The sequence below is a fragment of the Lactuca serriola genome, chromosome 1 (genome assembly GCF_051521515.1).
Source record: "Lactuca serriola cultivar US96UC23 chromosome 1, Lser_US96UC23_V15, whole genome shotgun sequence".
NCBI lineage: Eukaryota > Viridiplantae > Streptophyta > Magnoliopsida > Asterales > Asteraceae > Lactuca > Lactuca serriola.
Genome location: NC_136408.1, coordinates 136,907,131 through 136,922,472, shown reverse-complemented (window position 1 = coordinate 136,922,472; position 15,342 = coordinate 136,907,131). Strand labels below are relative to the sequence as shown.

Below are 15,342 nucleotides of genomic sequence, written 5' to 3'. Positions count from 1 at the left end.
AACCTGGGTTTCAGATTCCCAAGAATTAGCTCCCAAGTGCCTTTCGTTAAGGAAGTCTAAATTACTCCAGCCCAAGCTACGTAATACCTTCTCCTCCACACCTACCATTGGTTGGATTTTCACAATGCCTTCAATTTCATATGACAAACCTGAACAAACCACCGAACTTCTTGACAAATCTAGTGGGGACATGTCTGGATCAAAAACGACTTTGCGTAAAACACGCTCATCGACAGGAAAGAGCAACCTGCTTAGTGTACGTGGAGGATGCTCAATTGACTTCAATTTTTTACAGTGTTGCATACTAAGCATCTCAAGCCTAGGAAGGGTTCTCAGACAACTGGGCATGGAATCTATAGGATTGCCATCTAAATATAATTCCTTTAACACTGATAGGCAACTCATGTCCATGGGAAAGGATTTAGTGGACAAATTACTATTTGCAAGTGACAAACTTACTAAAGACCTCGGTAAATAAATTGCAAACAACTTCAAATCACTTGGTATAGCACCCACAGAGGCAGAGGAAGAGGTTCTTGTATTTATGTCAATGTTGTTAGCCTTGCACAATTCCAGTGAATCGCTACCCCTATTCTCGATTCGAGATCCACAAGGAATACAACCATCTAGCAACATTGTTTTAACATTCTTCAACATGCCTATGTTTCTTGGAAGTTTTTCAAGCTTCTTGCAATAGCTTAGATCGATGAAGAAAAGTTCAACGCATTGCTCAATTGATTCACAAACCTCGAGCAAACCAATGCAGTTTCTAGCTACTAACCTCTCAAGTGCAGGAAGTTGGTCAAAATCACCAAGACTACGAAGTTTTTTACAAAAACTTAAATTTAGAATCTTCAATGACCCAAGTAACCTTTTATCTTTTAAGCACGATCCATCCAACTGCTGAAATGGAAATAAGTTAGAACAGTAGAGAATTCATCAACTCAAGATGGATGAATAATAAATGAAGATAAGTTACCTTTTTCCCCTTCTCAAGCTGATTATTATAACAACCGATAAATGATTCAATATTGCTATATGACATGTCAAGAGCAACAAGATTTTGCATAGGTAAGTCTAAAGGTATAGACTTTAAATGAAACCCATGCATACACAAGCCTCTTAATTCCTCTGGAAAGTTTGCATAAGACCCATTCATGTGCACATAATTGAGTTGTAGTAGCATCAAATTATCCATGTTACTCAATGCATTTGTTTTCAGCTCGTATGATACACCAAACCTCTCTTTCTCAATCATGCGCATGTCAAGGGTAAGACCTAGAAGATTTCCCTTTCCCTAATAAGAAACATAATACAAATAAATAAATCAGTCAATAAAAAATATTTTGGACGTACACACTACTAAAAGCATACATGGCCTCTTACCTTTTTTTGTTTCAACACTCTGAATGACTCTTCATGACACCATAATAGACTTCGCTTCCATGGCTTATCAAGTGATTCTTGACGTACTTCAAACCTTCCCATCTCTTGAACCAACTGATGCATCTTCAACTCGTTTTTCCCTCCAATTGTAAGAAGGAATCGGTCGAGGAGATTTGGGATTCCAGATCCTGTGTTTATATTACACGCCTTTAATATTGTTTCAGTAAGATCTCTATCTATTCCGACAAAAAAACAAGCAATATACTTAAACAAATCCTTATCATTTTTGGACGGCAAAGAGTTAAAGCTCATTCTCAAGACATTATTTACATGAGAATATGTTTCTTTCTTTAGCCCTTCTATGCACCCTTCCCAATAAGTTACATCTCGATCATATAGAGATTTTCCCAATACTTCAAGAGCCAATGGATGTCCTTGACAATACTTCACAAGCTTATATGACACCTCTTGGTAACCTTTCTTGGGATAATTGCATTTGAATGCATGGAGACACAAAAGTTGCCATGCTTTGATCTCAAGTAAGCCTTGAAGCACGAGCTCTTTATGCATGGGTTCAATGTTTGTTTTGAATATTGCACAACTCTTTGTCAAATGCCTGTCCTTTGTGGTTATAATGATTTTGCTTCCTGGATGAAAACCTTTGCTTCCAAGTAACGCATCCAACTGATCAAGCGTACTAATATCATCAAGAACAAGAAACACCCTTTTACGTGCTACTGCATTCTCTATCTTTGAGGTGTATACCGAAGCATCATGAACTTTAACGGAACTTGTTTTTGAAATGTCACTGCTTAGTTTTTCTTGTAAATCAAGCAACCCATTAAACTTTCAATCACAACCCTACTAATATCTTCAATACAACTGCTTTTTTGGAATTCATGTGAATATAGCCCATAGACATGTTTGGCTAAAGATGTCTTCCCGATCCCACCCATACCCGAAATAGTGAGTATGTCTGCTGTGTATGAGGATGCATCTTTCAACCATGAAGTGATGAAGTTAATATAATATTCCATCCCAATAAGCTGTGATCGAACGCTCCTTAAGGGTACATGTAATCTACGGTGGATGTCCTTCACAATTTCTTCAATAAACTCTGTCTCCAGCCTGAAATCAGATATTATAAGAACCACACAACTAACAAACCAGATTTGGAGATTTAATTTGTCCAAAGATCCAAAATCAAAATTATATCATAGCTATTAATTTTAATCAAGTCCTTCACATTAAAACGATATTCTGTTTACAAGTCTAACTATACAGGTATCCTATGTGTAAGGCCATACTATAATAAGATAAAAGATGCCAATGTAATACCAGATTTTAGTAACGGGAAACCTAACTTCACTTTACACAAGACCATAACTATCATTGTGGTGTGTTTGAAAAAAAAAGTCAGTTATAGGTAATCTTTTACGAACCGAAGGTAAGAGAAGTTATTTATCATAAAGGACACTATGATTTGAAGGTGGCATGATATAATTAATAGTAGATGCATAGCAAACCCTTCAAATCTTGCTTTCTTAATGGAAAACATCAAAAATAATTGAAATAGTTTGTCTAACTGAATTAACTTATGATGAAACACAAAATTCATACTAAATGTATGAATTTACTAGAATAATGAATCCATCTATATGAACTGATTTATTAGATCACATAATTGAAAGCTTAGATAAAATTACGTGAATCTTATTTATATCCTAATAGATCAAATATATGTCTATTTAATGATGTTAAAGAAACTTATTGAAATGCATTGGGAGAAAATGATACTAACATTGATGTGTTAATCAAACAAAATTGAAGGATTATGTAAATGTGCATAAGAAAGTGGTTACCTTCCTCTTACATCATTTCCTTTTAAATTAGCAACTTCTATAAGTGCTTTATTCCATCGGTCCATCTTTTGAGCTAATTGACTTCTTTTATCTGCATTTGTCTCCGCCTCCATCATCTGTCTATGCTTAGCCATTGCATCTCCAAAGCTACTTAGTTGCTTCCTAACATGTGTGGGCTCCACATGATAGAATATTGGGATAACAATATGGTTGGATGTCATACGCTGCTCAAGGGTCAGCACCAATTCATCGAGACACCATGTTGAAGAAGCATAATTCTTGGACAAGACAATGATAGAAGCCCTAGATGCTTTGATCGCATTCTCTAATTCCGGTTTAAGATCTTCCCCAGTTTCAATCTCTTCATCATCCAAGAAGGTATTGATATTGGCATCAATAAGGGCCTCATGAAGGTGATCAGTGAAACTATGACGAGTGTCAACACCTCTAAAACTTAAAAATACGTCATATCTATGACCATCAGTTGATGAAATACGGCCACAAGTTGGTGAACTATGGCCATGAGTTGATGAAGAAGATGAAGATCCTTCTGGAAGTTCAGATAGAACAACCATTATGAGTAATGAATTGATGACTCTTCACCCTTCCCACAATTTTGTTTATTTATTTAAAGTTTCTCCTTATATACCGGGTGTATCTTAGTAAGTTCTGAAACTCCTCCACACGTTATCGGCTATGAAAGTTGGTTTCACCGGCTTCCCTACCTTATGTACCAATGTAGGGATCTAGTACACAATGCCTCTACATAAATACGAAACTATTAATATCTACTATATGCAACTTAAATCTCATCAAACAAATTGAAACTCAATGATAATAGTATCCTTGAATTCTTCGAAAATAAACTTTAAAGTGATTAGATTACAACACATATGAACTCTAAATGTATAAATATGCCACTTTTTATTCCCAAACTTCAAGTTTTGAGTAGATTTTGGAGCTATATAGTACCGAGTGTGTGTTTTAATTAACCCTTCTTTTGGATTTGATTAACTAACATAAACATGCCTGCTATTGTCTAAATAAAATCCATTTGATGCTCACTTAAACAAATCAACACCAAATACGATTATGTAAACAACTATAAGATTCACTGTTAGCCCTCATAAGAGAAATTGCAATACACAGAGGAAATTTCAAGGTTGCACTGTATATCAACAAACAATTAAAAGATTTAAACAAAAAAGGAGTACGTTTCTTGACTTGGAAGTTCATAGATCCCCTAAATTAGCAACAAAAATCCTTTCAACTTTGAAATTCTCTATCACTGGATCTAGTATTAGCATACATCTAAAGGATTTCGACTTTCATTTATGGGCTTGATCCAAATGATATGCTTTTGAAACTAACAAGCCATAACCTTTCTATGGTTTCAATTTCAAACTCTCCAGAATTAATTGAGCAACAGTAAATGAAATAGACAAAATCCAATATTCATCTGTTAAGAAAATAAAAAAGGATTATGATGTAATTTATGATTAATAAGATGAAATGATCTAACATGTGAAGCTAAACTATAAGAATGTCCCTTCATAGTTAACTACCGACATGAAGACAAGCAGACCTGAAGCAGCGATGATAGAGAAGGAAGAAGCAGTGACGAGTCTGAGAAAGATGACGACTGGAGATTACAGAGGTTTGTTTGTGGGCAGGGAAATGACGAGCGAACGAGGAAGGAAGGGAGACTGGTAGAGAGGATAAGATGGGGGTGGTTATCCTTTGCCTTGAGAATCGATGGTGGTCACTTTTTATTATTTTCTGGAGATATGGAGAGTTCCATGAAATTTAATGGTAACTTGGGGTATATTCTAAAAATTATTTGAGTCAACAGGGAAACGACTAGTCAACGCCAGAGACTTTAACAACGATAATATTTGCAAAATGTTGTAGGTTTTTGTCTTCTTTTATGATTTTTGTTCCTTAGTCTTCGATTTTTTATTTATTTATTTATTTTTTTGTGATCCTTGTCTCTATTAATGGGTTTTCAATTTATCATAAAATCAAATTAAAAATATAACATTTAAATTTACAAACCCTTTATGATTTTATCTTAATTATTTTTTTCTTCATATTATATATATTCATTGAGAAAAAAAAAGTTTATTTAAACATCATATAAATAATTGAAAAAATTGCAAAAATGGTCCTTGTGGTTTGTCAATTTCTGTAGGTAAGGTCTAAAAAAAAAGTTTATTAGCAAAAAATGTTCCTATTTGATGGTTTTGTTGCGGTTTTGTTCCCAACTTCGTTAAGTTTAACAGCATAGCTGTTAATTTTTGGCAACTGACGGATTTACCCCTGAGACCATTTCTGCAGTTTTATCTTTTTACCAAACTACAAGGACCAATTATGTAATTGTTCTTTTACATTTTATTGAATTATTATATATTAAGTATTTTAATTACTTTTTTCTTGTTGTATTATTTGTTATTGGATTATTATATATTAATAAATATTATTTTTAATATATTTTATTTATATATTAATAAGTATTACTTTTTATTTTTTATTTTTTGAATTTTTTCTTTATTGCATTAATTCTTTTTTATTGGTTTATTATATATTAATAAATATTATTTTTAAAATATAATATTTTTCTTTTAATAAGTGTTACTTTTTTAGATTATTAAACTCCTTTAATTAATTTTTTTAATTTTTTTATTTCGTTAATTCTTTTGATTGGATTATTATATATTAATAAATATTATTTTCAATATATTATACTTATATATTAATATATATTACATTTTTTATTAATAATTTTTTTAATAGATTTTTTTTTAATTTCTTTCTTTATTGGATTAATTCTTTTTTATTGGATTATTATATATTAAACAAATATCATTTTTAGCATATAATATTTATCTGTTAGTAAGTGTTACTTTATTTGATTATTAATTTTATTTAATTAATTTCTTTTAGTTTTTTTATTGCATTAGATCTTTTTATTGGATTATTAATTTAAATTTATTATTTTTATTAATAATTAATAATATTTATTTAATTGTTTTATTTTATTTTAATTTCTTTCTTTGTTGTTTTAAATAAAAATATCAAACACTCCGAGTCAGCTCCTCCATTCGTTGCACTTTACCACCTTGCGTCCTCGTATCATCTCGCTGGAAATCATCGATCACCGACTACAGTCGGCTATTCTCGATGAATCTACACCAGTTGACTACTCACACAATGTGAAATAAACCCCAGAAAACATACTTCCTCTAGTCGACCATTCATTACAAATACCACCATCGATGATGACAATGTTAGATCGAGGGTTTTCAAACCACCATAGTTGCTATAGGTGGTGACAAATTTGTAGAACTCGTTACTCGGTACTCGTTCGGCTGACCACCGAGTAGCAAATACTCAAATTTGGTAATTCATGTACAAATATTTTTAAAGAAATTATATATGTTAAAATCATAAGTTTATTGAAATAAATAACAAATTTAGATATATGTGAATACACAAAAACTAAAATACACACGATGATCTCACTTCGTGAATAATTACTAAAATTATATATTTATATATATAGTAACAGGGTTGGAGACGACCCCATAGTGGTATGTTGTAACTGAGTGATGGTGGTGGTGTTGTCCAAAATATATTATCTTTCAAATATTTAAAATAAATTAGAGAATGCGGGTAGGTATGATTTTTTGGTATTTTTATTTGAAACAATAAAGAAAGAAATTTAAAAAAATAAATAAAAACAATTAAAAAATATTATTTATTATAAATAAAAATAATAAATTTAAATTAACAATCCAATAAAAATAACTAATGCAATAAAAAAAATAAAAAAAATAATTAAATAAAATTAATAATCCAATAAAGTAACACTTACAAATAGATAAATATTATCTGCTAAAAATAATATTTGTTTAATATATAATAATCCGGTAAAAAAAATTAATGCAATAAAGAAGAAATTAAAAAAAATCAATTAAAAAAATTAATAATATAAAATGTAATATTTATTAATATATAAATATAATATATTAAAAATAATATTTATTAATATATAATAATCCAATCAAAACAAATAACGAAATAAAAAAATTAAAAAAAATTAATTAAATGAATTTAATAATTCAATAAAATAACACTTACTAATAGATAAATATAATAATATATGTTAAAAATAATATTTATTTAATATATATATATATATATATATAATAATAATAATAATAATAATAATAATAATAATAATTATAATAATAATAATAATAATAATAGAACAAAAAAGAATTAATGTGATAAAGAAGAAATTCAAAAAATGTATTTAAAAAAATTAATAATAAAAAAAGTAATATTTATTAATATATAAATATTATATATCAAAAATAATATTTATTAATATATAATAATTCATTAAAAATAATAATACAATAAGTAAAAATTTAAAAAGAAAATAGTAATTCAAAAAAATGAAAAAGAAAAATTGCATAATTGGTCCTTGTAATTTGGTAAACAGATAAAATTGCAGAAATAATCCCAGGGGTAAATTCATCATTTGTCAAACGTTACCAAAACCACAACAAAACCTTCAATTAGGGACCATTTTTGATAAAAAAAAAAATTTTGGACCTTAACCACAAAAATTGACAAACTACAGGGATCATTTTTGCAATTTTTTCTAAATAATTTTTAAAAAGTATAAATACGTATTGTTACATAAAAATACAAATTTATATTTTTATACTTCTAAAAATGTAAAATACATATTCGTACTTGTAAAGAAGTATAAATACATATTTATTCTTCTAAAAAGGTATAAATATGTATTTGTAACTACTAAAAAATATAATTATATTTCAAAAAACATAAAAATACATATTTTTGTTTCTAAATACGTATTTTTACATATATGCTTCTTAAAATTATAAATACTTTTTCCTTTTTAGAAGAATAAATACGTATGTTTATATTTTTAGAAGTATATAGATGCATTTTTAGAAGCATAGATATGTATTTTATGTTTTTTAGAAGTATAAATATGTATTTATAATTCTATGGAAGTATAAATCTATATTTTTATATTTTTAAAAGAGTATAGAAGTACAAATATGTATTTTTAGGTTTTTATAAGTACTACATTTTTTTCACATAAACCCGCTTCTAATTTATAATATTTCTGGCTACGTAAAATACATATTTATACTTCTAAAACATATATTAATATTTCTAAAAATATGTCTTTATATTTATATAAAAAAAGGTGGAAAATGCATTTTTATACTCCAAAAAACATATTTATATGATGTTTAGTTAAAAAAATCCTCAATAAGTGCATTTTTTCTGAATGAATACGGATGATACGGGAAAAAACATATATAGGGTAAAAGCATAAAAGATTTGTCAAGTTAAGGGTATTTTTTCAAATTTATTTTCATATCCACCTCGAAACTTACAATTACAGGTAACAAGGGCCAATAAAATAGGAAAAAAAAATCTTAGCAAACTTTGGGTATTAACGAATAAGAAATCATCACATATACAAAACCGACAAAATTTTAACAAACTTAAGGACTTTCATGTCAAAAAGCCCTTGTAGTTTTTGCCTTACCCATGATGCCTATGTTCAAGGTTTAGCTTCATCTGAATTTCTTTATTATTTTCTTTTCCATAACTAATGATATATATTCATCTGCAATGTTTTATGAATAGTATACACAATAATTATCGTTTTGTAGACTAACTGTAACATCCCAAATTTCACAATGATTTTTTTTAAACAAAAGTAAATGTCCAATGTCATAAAGTTGTAATCACAATAAAACCATTTTTTCATAAACCGAAATCCAAAATCAGAGTTATAAATAAAACGCCGTGTAATCTTAAATCATAAATTGTTAATGTGTGTGTACAGTCACACTTTCGCTTTCCCACGTTGACTAGAAGTACCTTAAAACGCTTAATCCATAATTGTAAGCGAAAATTTAGCAATTTACCCCAAAAATATTACATACATCATAGAACATTATACATAACAATAACCGCTTGTTTAAGCCAACGGCCTGTTTTAGCCAAACATAGCATGTATATATACAAGCAACGAGCAAGTCCCTAATAATCTAGCTAAGAAAACAACTATGACATAAGTAATACATTGAGAAAACTTACATAAATCCAAGAGCTCAATCCAACTACCCAAGGTCCAACGAATTAGTTACACGAACCGCCTAACTAATCAAAGGCTAAAACTCAGTCTATAACTCAACATCTCATAGATTGACATATGATAGACCAAACGTCAATTTGGTCAAAAAGTCAACGGTCAACAGTTAGCCGTGTCATGCCCATACACAGTGTTGCATCGAGAAACACAAACTGACAAAATAGTCGCGATTTTCCTAAATCTCACGCCGGGAGCCCTAAGTTGTCACGTTATGATAACAAGCTTAACAACCTTCTCTTTAAAGAGTCTAATCCCTTAAGTCCAAAAGCTCAAAACTTCATATCTAATTCTCACAAAGGTTTTAATGGATAGTGTTTCCAACTTTATCCATTAAAATGACTTAATTAAGCTAGATATCAAATCATAAGTCCAAAAGTGTCCAAGACACATTTATCTTCATGTATGGAGAAAAGAGAGCTCTTGCATGCAATCTTTATTCCACCATCTGATCAGATATGGAACCAAACATGAATCCAAAGCTTAAGAGATCTCCAAACTCTATAGAACAAGCCACAAAAGAATTAAAACTCATGAAAATTGACCAAAAACCGAACAAATCATAGATCAATGGAAGAAAAGACATAAAGCTTGAATCTTTGAACCTACAAAGGTCCAAAGATGATGTGAAGGATGAAAACTCTAGATGAAACACTTCCAAGATCAATCTTCCTTCTTTTCTTTGTTGAAAAGCATCAAACAACACCAAGAATGAGTTTAGGATAGAGGATGAGCTTCAATGCTTCAAGAGAGGCTAGGGTTTCATTAGAGGTGGTCAAGGAGGTGATAAAGGTTGCAAATACCGATACTCAAGGTTTAATACCATTAAGTAGGCCCAAATCTAGAGGCATAAAGCCTAAGTCCACATAGAAGGAGTCACACCATGACACCTCTTATGTTGCGTCGTGAAGGGCACGTTCCAGCAACGCCCAAAACAACATAAGCCTAAACTAATTCGAGCCCAAAACTAACCCTTATAGTCTAAAGCCTTGTTCTCTTAGCCAACAAAACTCATTCTTTTTTGGTCCAAGACTTCATCCCTTAAGACTTGAGACCTTCTCTTGATCAAATTAAAGTCTATCTTTCCGAATAATCAAACATCACAAAACCAGATGTTACAATTCTCCCCCACGTCAACTGGATTTCGTCCTTGAAATCCACCTTGACTAAAACTCTAGAAAACAACCCCTTACGTAAATCCTTATAACTCATCCAGACCATTCACTAAATCAATGCATCAATAAAAGGGTTCACAATACCTCTTGGAATCTAGGCAATGTCGTTATTTAAAACTCAACCATCAAAACTTATACAGCTCACAACCATCTCCATCCCATGTAACTTTGCAAGACTGGAAATCCATCGGTCTTCCACCAACCCGTACTCACTCACAAAACTTCCACCAACCCTACAGCCGCTCATGCATGTTAATCATACATAATGTTGGATTCCATAGACAACAGAATACTTGTTTCTACCATAAGCAAAGTATGTAGGAACATCCCCCCCCCCCCCCCCCCCCGAAAATAATTAAAATTATTAAAAATAGACCATAACCACTCACCTTGAAATGTGAGTTCGATTTGTATGGAATTGGTTTATTTCGAGAAGCATGACGTGAGAAACCACAAACCACAATTCTTAATCTTTGAAATATTTTCGGGAATGTTCCGTAAAGAGTTTAAACTATCAGGAGCTGCTTTGTAATTTAATTAACCAAGGTAGGACTATTTTGGTTAAAATAAATCAAGAAAGGGACTGAAATGGTTCAGATGGAATTAATGTTTGAAAATCTGGGCTGATTTGGTTAAGAATTCCCAATGAAGGGGGTGAAATGCTTATGTTTATTTAAAGCTTGAAGATTTGGGATTTATTTTGTTAAATAAACTCATGGAGGGACTAGTTTTGTTTAATAACCTAAACTAAGTAAAAATTAGGGCTTTTAATTTGCCTTCGTCATCTGTTGATCGATCAGGGGAATGGAACGGAACGATTAATATCAGATACGAAGGAACACGGAGGCGCTGGGTGATGTCTCGGTGGTAGCTGATCAGTGATGCAAGGGGGTGTCTCAGCCTATCTCCAGGGAACCCTTGTGGTTTCCTACTCGTCGTCGGCAGCAAAGAGGACCAAGGGAAATAACAACAAGGCCGAAGGGGGAGGCAAGGGGAAGCGGAGGCGGCATCCGACGGTGAAATTTGAAGGGAAGGTGGTTCTGTGGTGGTGCTCTACGAAGCAAGAGGGTGGAAGTCAAATACATAAATCGAAGGGGAAAGAGACTTCGATCCTTGACCGATCGAAGGAAAAGAAGATGAACGGAAGTAGTGTGAGAACCCAAAATTTCCATTCTGAATAAACCATTTCAGTGCAATAGAAGTAGAGCAGTTACGGTAAAAATTCAGACTTAGAATATAAGTTTGGCAGTTTCAGGGTTTTACACCAAAAAGGGTTATTCGGAGAGTGGTTGCACTAGGATTTTGTGCAACACTGTAAATTCCATTACCCTAGATCATTAGAATCCATTCCGAGAATAGAAATATTTTCTGCCCAAATATTTCAGGACTATAAATAGTTTTCTGAACCAAATTCATTCATTATTCACATTTCCAACTAGAGAAAAGCCATTTTCTCTCTGACGGATCTTCGGGTTTTTATCCCAAATTGTGAGTAACTCTTTCTAGTAGTGTTAGAAAGCTTTAAATGTGTTCATAACATAGATTACATAGCTAAATCATCCGATTTAGGAGTTTACTTCCTAAGGTGTTCTTGAGCCGTAAACTCCCGAAACCGAGCCTAGATTGTCCCTCTTGCTTAGAAACTACCTTGGACATGTATGGGAGTGTGTTAGGGACAAGAAAACAAGCCACAATCCACCCAAAATTGGGAGTTTACGGCCCATAACCCTCTTAGGCCGTAAACTCCACATTCCAACACTCAATGGTGTTTTGAGGACACTAGGACTTAAAGGCTTGTATCTAGACTATTTCCCCAAGTAGAACAAGGTCTTAAACACATCAAATGACACAACTAAAAGTGAGTTTACGGCCCAAGAGAAGCTTAGGCCGTAAACTCCATTGAAATGGACAAAAGGGTGTCTTCAAGACACCTAAAGCCCTAGACCCCTTCATGTTATTGTTTCCCACAAAAATGAAGAACCAAACCACATCAAAATCACTTAACCAAGTGATTTTACGGCCAAGACATGGTTCTTGGGCCGTAAACTCCTAAAAAGGGCACTAAGGTGTGCCTAATGCCTTCATATGCTAGGAATAAAAGTCTAGAACATATCCCACAAGTACAAGAGGCTTGAAAGCAACAAAAACCCACATTACTTAGAGTTTACGGCCGTAAACTCTAAGGGGAATGGCCTTGAGGCCGTAAACTCCTAATTGGAGTACTTCTAGACCCTAAACCCTTCCAAGGACTTAACCACTAAGTTAGAACAATTCTAGAAAGCCTTTGGGACTTCAAAACACACCAAACACACATGTTTGGGAGTTTACGGCCGTAAACTCAAGAGTTTACAACCGTAAACTCCATGTGTGATGGTTTATAGAGAGTAAACTCTCACATAGGGTCCTTTGGAAACCCTAAACACAAATACCCTGTCCCAGAATAGCTTAGATGCAATCCTTAAGGCTTGAAACACTTATATAAAAGTGTTTATTATGTCTAGGATGTCTTAAACATTATCAATTAATCATTTGTGTCTAATTGAGTGCATATATGTGTGATTATATGTTCATTAGGATCGTAGTGTGTTCACAAGTCCTCGCTTGACACCTAGCCATCCTATACCGTTCAGTTCATTCCAATCACCTACTACAGGTGAGTTCATACCCCTTAACTAATGTTTTAAACTCTTTTTAAATGTTTTATTGGGGGGGGATACAAGTAGAATCATGCTACTTATTATGTCAATCACATGTGATGAGTAAGTAGGATTATATTACTTATTACATCAATCACATGTGATTAATATACAACATTCAAATGATTTGGCTACTCATTAGCCGTTTTACCAAACAGTTTCCTTCAAATGACTTTTTATAAACATTTTATATGTTTTAAACTCCTTTTTACACTGTACAGCTTACTTCGTACATTTCCCTTCAAACTTATTTACAAATGTGTTTCAAACAAATGTTTACTTATACTTAAACTGTTTTATTAAACTTATGCCTTCAAATTGTTTTATAGATTGACATTAAGTCGACGATGACCGACATAAAGGACATATATATATATATATATATATATGTATATCTATATGTGTGTGTGTGTATACCCGAGGAGCAAAGAGAAAATGACAACTGAATATTTCTTAAACAAACAATCATGTAATACATGTTCCATCCTAAATGAGATAAAGTATTCAAAAGCAGTCCCAAAACGGGCACAACACAAAATTAATTTATAAATCAATGTCGAGCGGGTATTTCTAGGCTCATGATGATTACAAAGAAAACACGCAAACGAACAAAATTTGGAAGAATTTTTTTGTCATTTCTATAATAGCACTGTCCTTTAAACATTATATAGTTTATCCTATTTAAGCATTGTACTTTATAATACATATTTTATCTTATTATAGCATTCTACTTTACAATATTTTTGTTATTTAATAACATTGTACTTTAAATATTATATTGTTTTTTCGATTTGAGCATTGTACTTTTGGGTATATTTTTTTATTTATAGTATCATATTTTATCCTATTATAGCATTGTACTTTACAATATTTTTGGAAAGTATAATGCTATAATGGAAAAAATGAAAAAAATAAAAGTTTGTGTATTTGTTAGGGGTGTGCAAAAAACCGCACAAACTATCCGCACCGCACCAAACCGCACCGCATAATGCGCTTAGAATTGTGTGGTGCGGTTTGTGGTTCATCATTTTATCAAACCGCACTATGCGGTGTGGGTTGCGGTTTGTATTTATAAAACCGCGGTTCAAACCGCATCGCACCGCATGTTATATATATACGTTTTTTTCTTTACTTTGTTAAAACTTCAAATCACGATTTAGAAACGACGTATTTAAATATATTTCTTACAATAACCAAATATCTATAACGTAAGATTAAATGACTATTAGATCAAGATCTCTTAGTTTACTAGAATATAGCAACTATAACGGCAATATAAAGCAATAACAATGACACTTACAAAACTATAGTAGTATGAATCACATTTTATTGAAAACGATTTAACTTGAAAATTGTATTTATTTTTACAAAATGAAAGCAATCAATTTTTTTTAACTGAGTCAGTTTTTTGGTTTTTTGATAGATTTAATGTTGAACAACTCCTTAAACCGCACAAACCACAACCAAACCACATAAACCACCTGCATCAAAACGCACCGCATAATGCGGTTTTGAACATTTGTGGTACGGTTTGCGGTTTCCGGTTTTGACTCTAAACCGCACCAAACCGCACCGCGCACACCCCTAGTATTTGTATTTATTTGGAAAGTACAATGTTATAATAGAAAAAAATGAAAAAAATAAAAGTTTGTGTATTTGTATGGAATTTGGAAAGTACAATGCTTTAATGGAAAAAAATGAAAAAAAAATAATATGAAAGTACAAACTATTTTTTTTTCATTTTTTTCCATTATAGCATTGTACTTTCCAAGTTGCATACAAACACATAAACTTTTTTTATTTATGTTTTTTTAAAGATAAAAAACATACATCTTGATTCCTTGTGAATTGTAAAAGGAAAACATTGATTTAAGTGTGAGATGTGGAAACAAAGAAAGATTGTAGTTGATGTCCTAATCCATGCAGAGACAATCAAATGGACTCATCAAAATTGATTTATAGTTTTGTTGACTTTGGAGCACATGACATATTTTCTCTTTCTTGTAATATGACGA

The 15,342-nt window shown here is 31.6% G+C and overlaps 1 protein-coding gene and 1 pseudogene across 14 annotated transcripts in view; both read right to left on the bottom strand.

The window, feature by feature from the left end:
* Positions 1-5,029, bottom strand: part of LOC145099045 (disease resistance-like protein DSC1) — a 32,178-nt gene extending 27,149 nt beyond the window's left edge. For 9 of the 14 annotated variants that reach the window (XR_013704599.1, XR_013704601.1, XR_013704602.1 and 6 more), the window contains exons 1-5: positions 4,834-5,029; positions 3,249-4,010; positions 1,387-2,514; positions 980-1,297; positions 4-903 (exon numbers count right to left, since the gene is read on the bottom strand). Coding sequence is in view for 11 of the 14 variants with exons in the window: in XM_079036657.1 (XP_078892783.1) it covers positions 4-903; positions 980-1,297; positions 1,387-1,956 (1,788 nt within the window). In the remaining 3 variants the exon portion in view is untranslated. Of the gene's footprint in view, positions 1-3; positions 904-979; positions 1,298-1,386; positions 2,515-3,248; positions 4,011-4,817 lie in introns of those variants that run through there. The other 5 variants (XM_079036641.1, XM_079036653.1, XM_079036650.1 and 2 more) reach the window with 5 other exon arrangements.
* Positions 2,199-3,823, bottom strand: LOC145061947 (toll/interleukin-1 receptor-like protein pseudogene; annotated as a pseudogene).
* Positions 5,030-15,342: the final 10,313 nt, after the last annotated feature.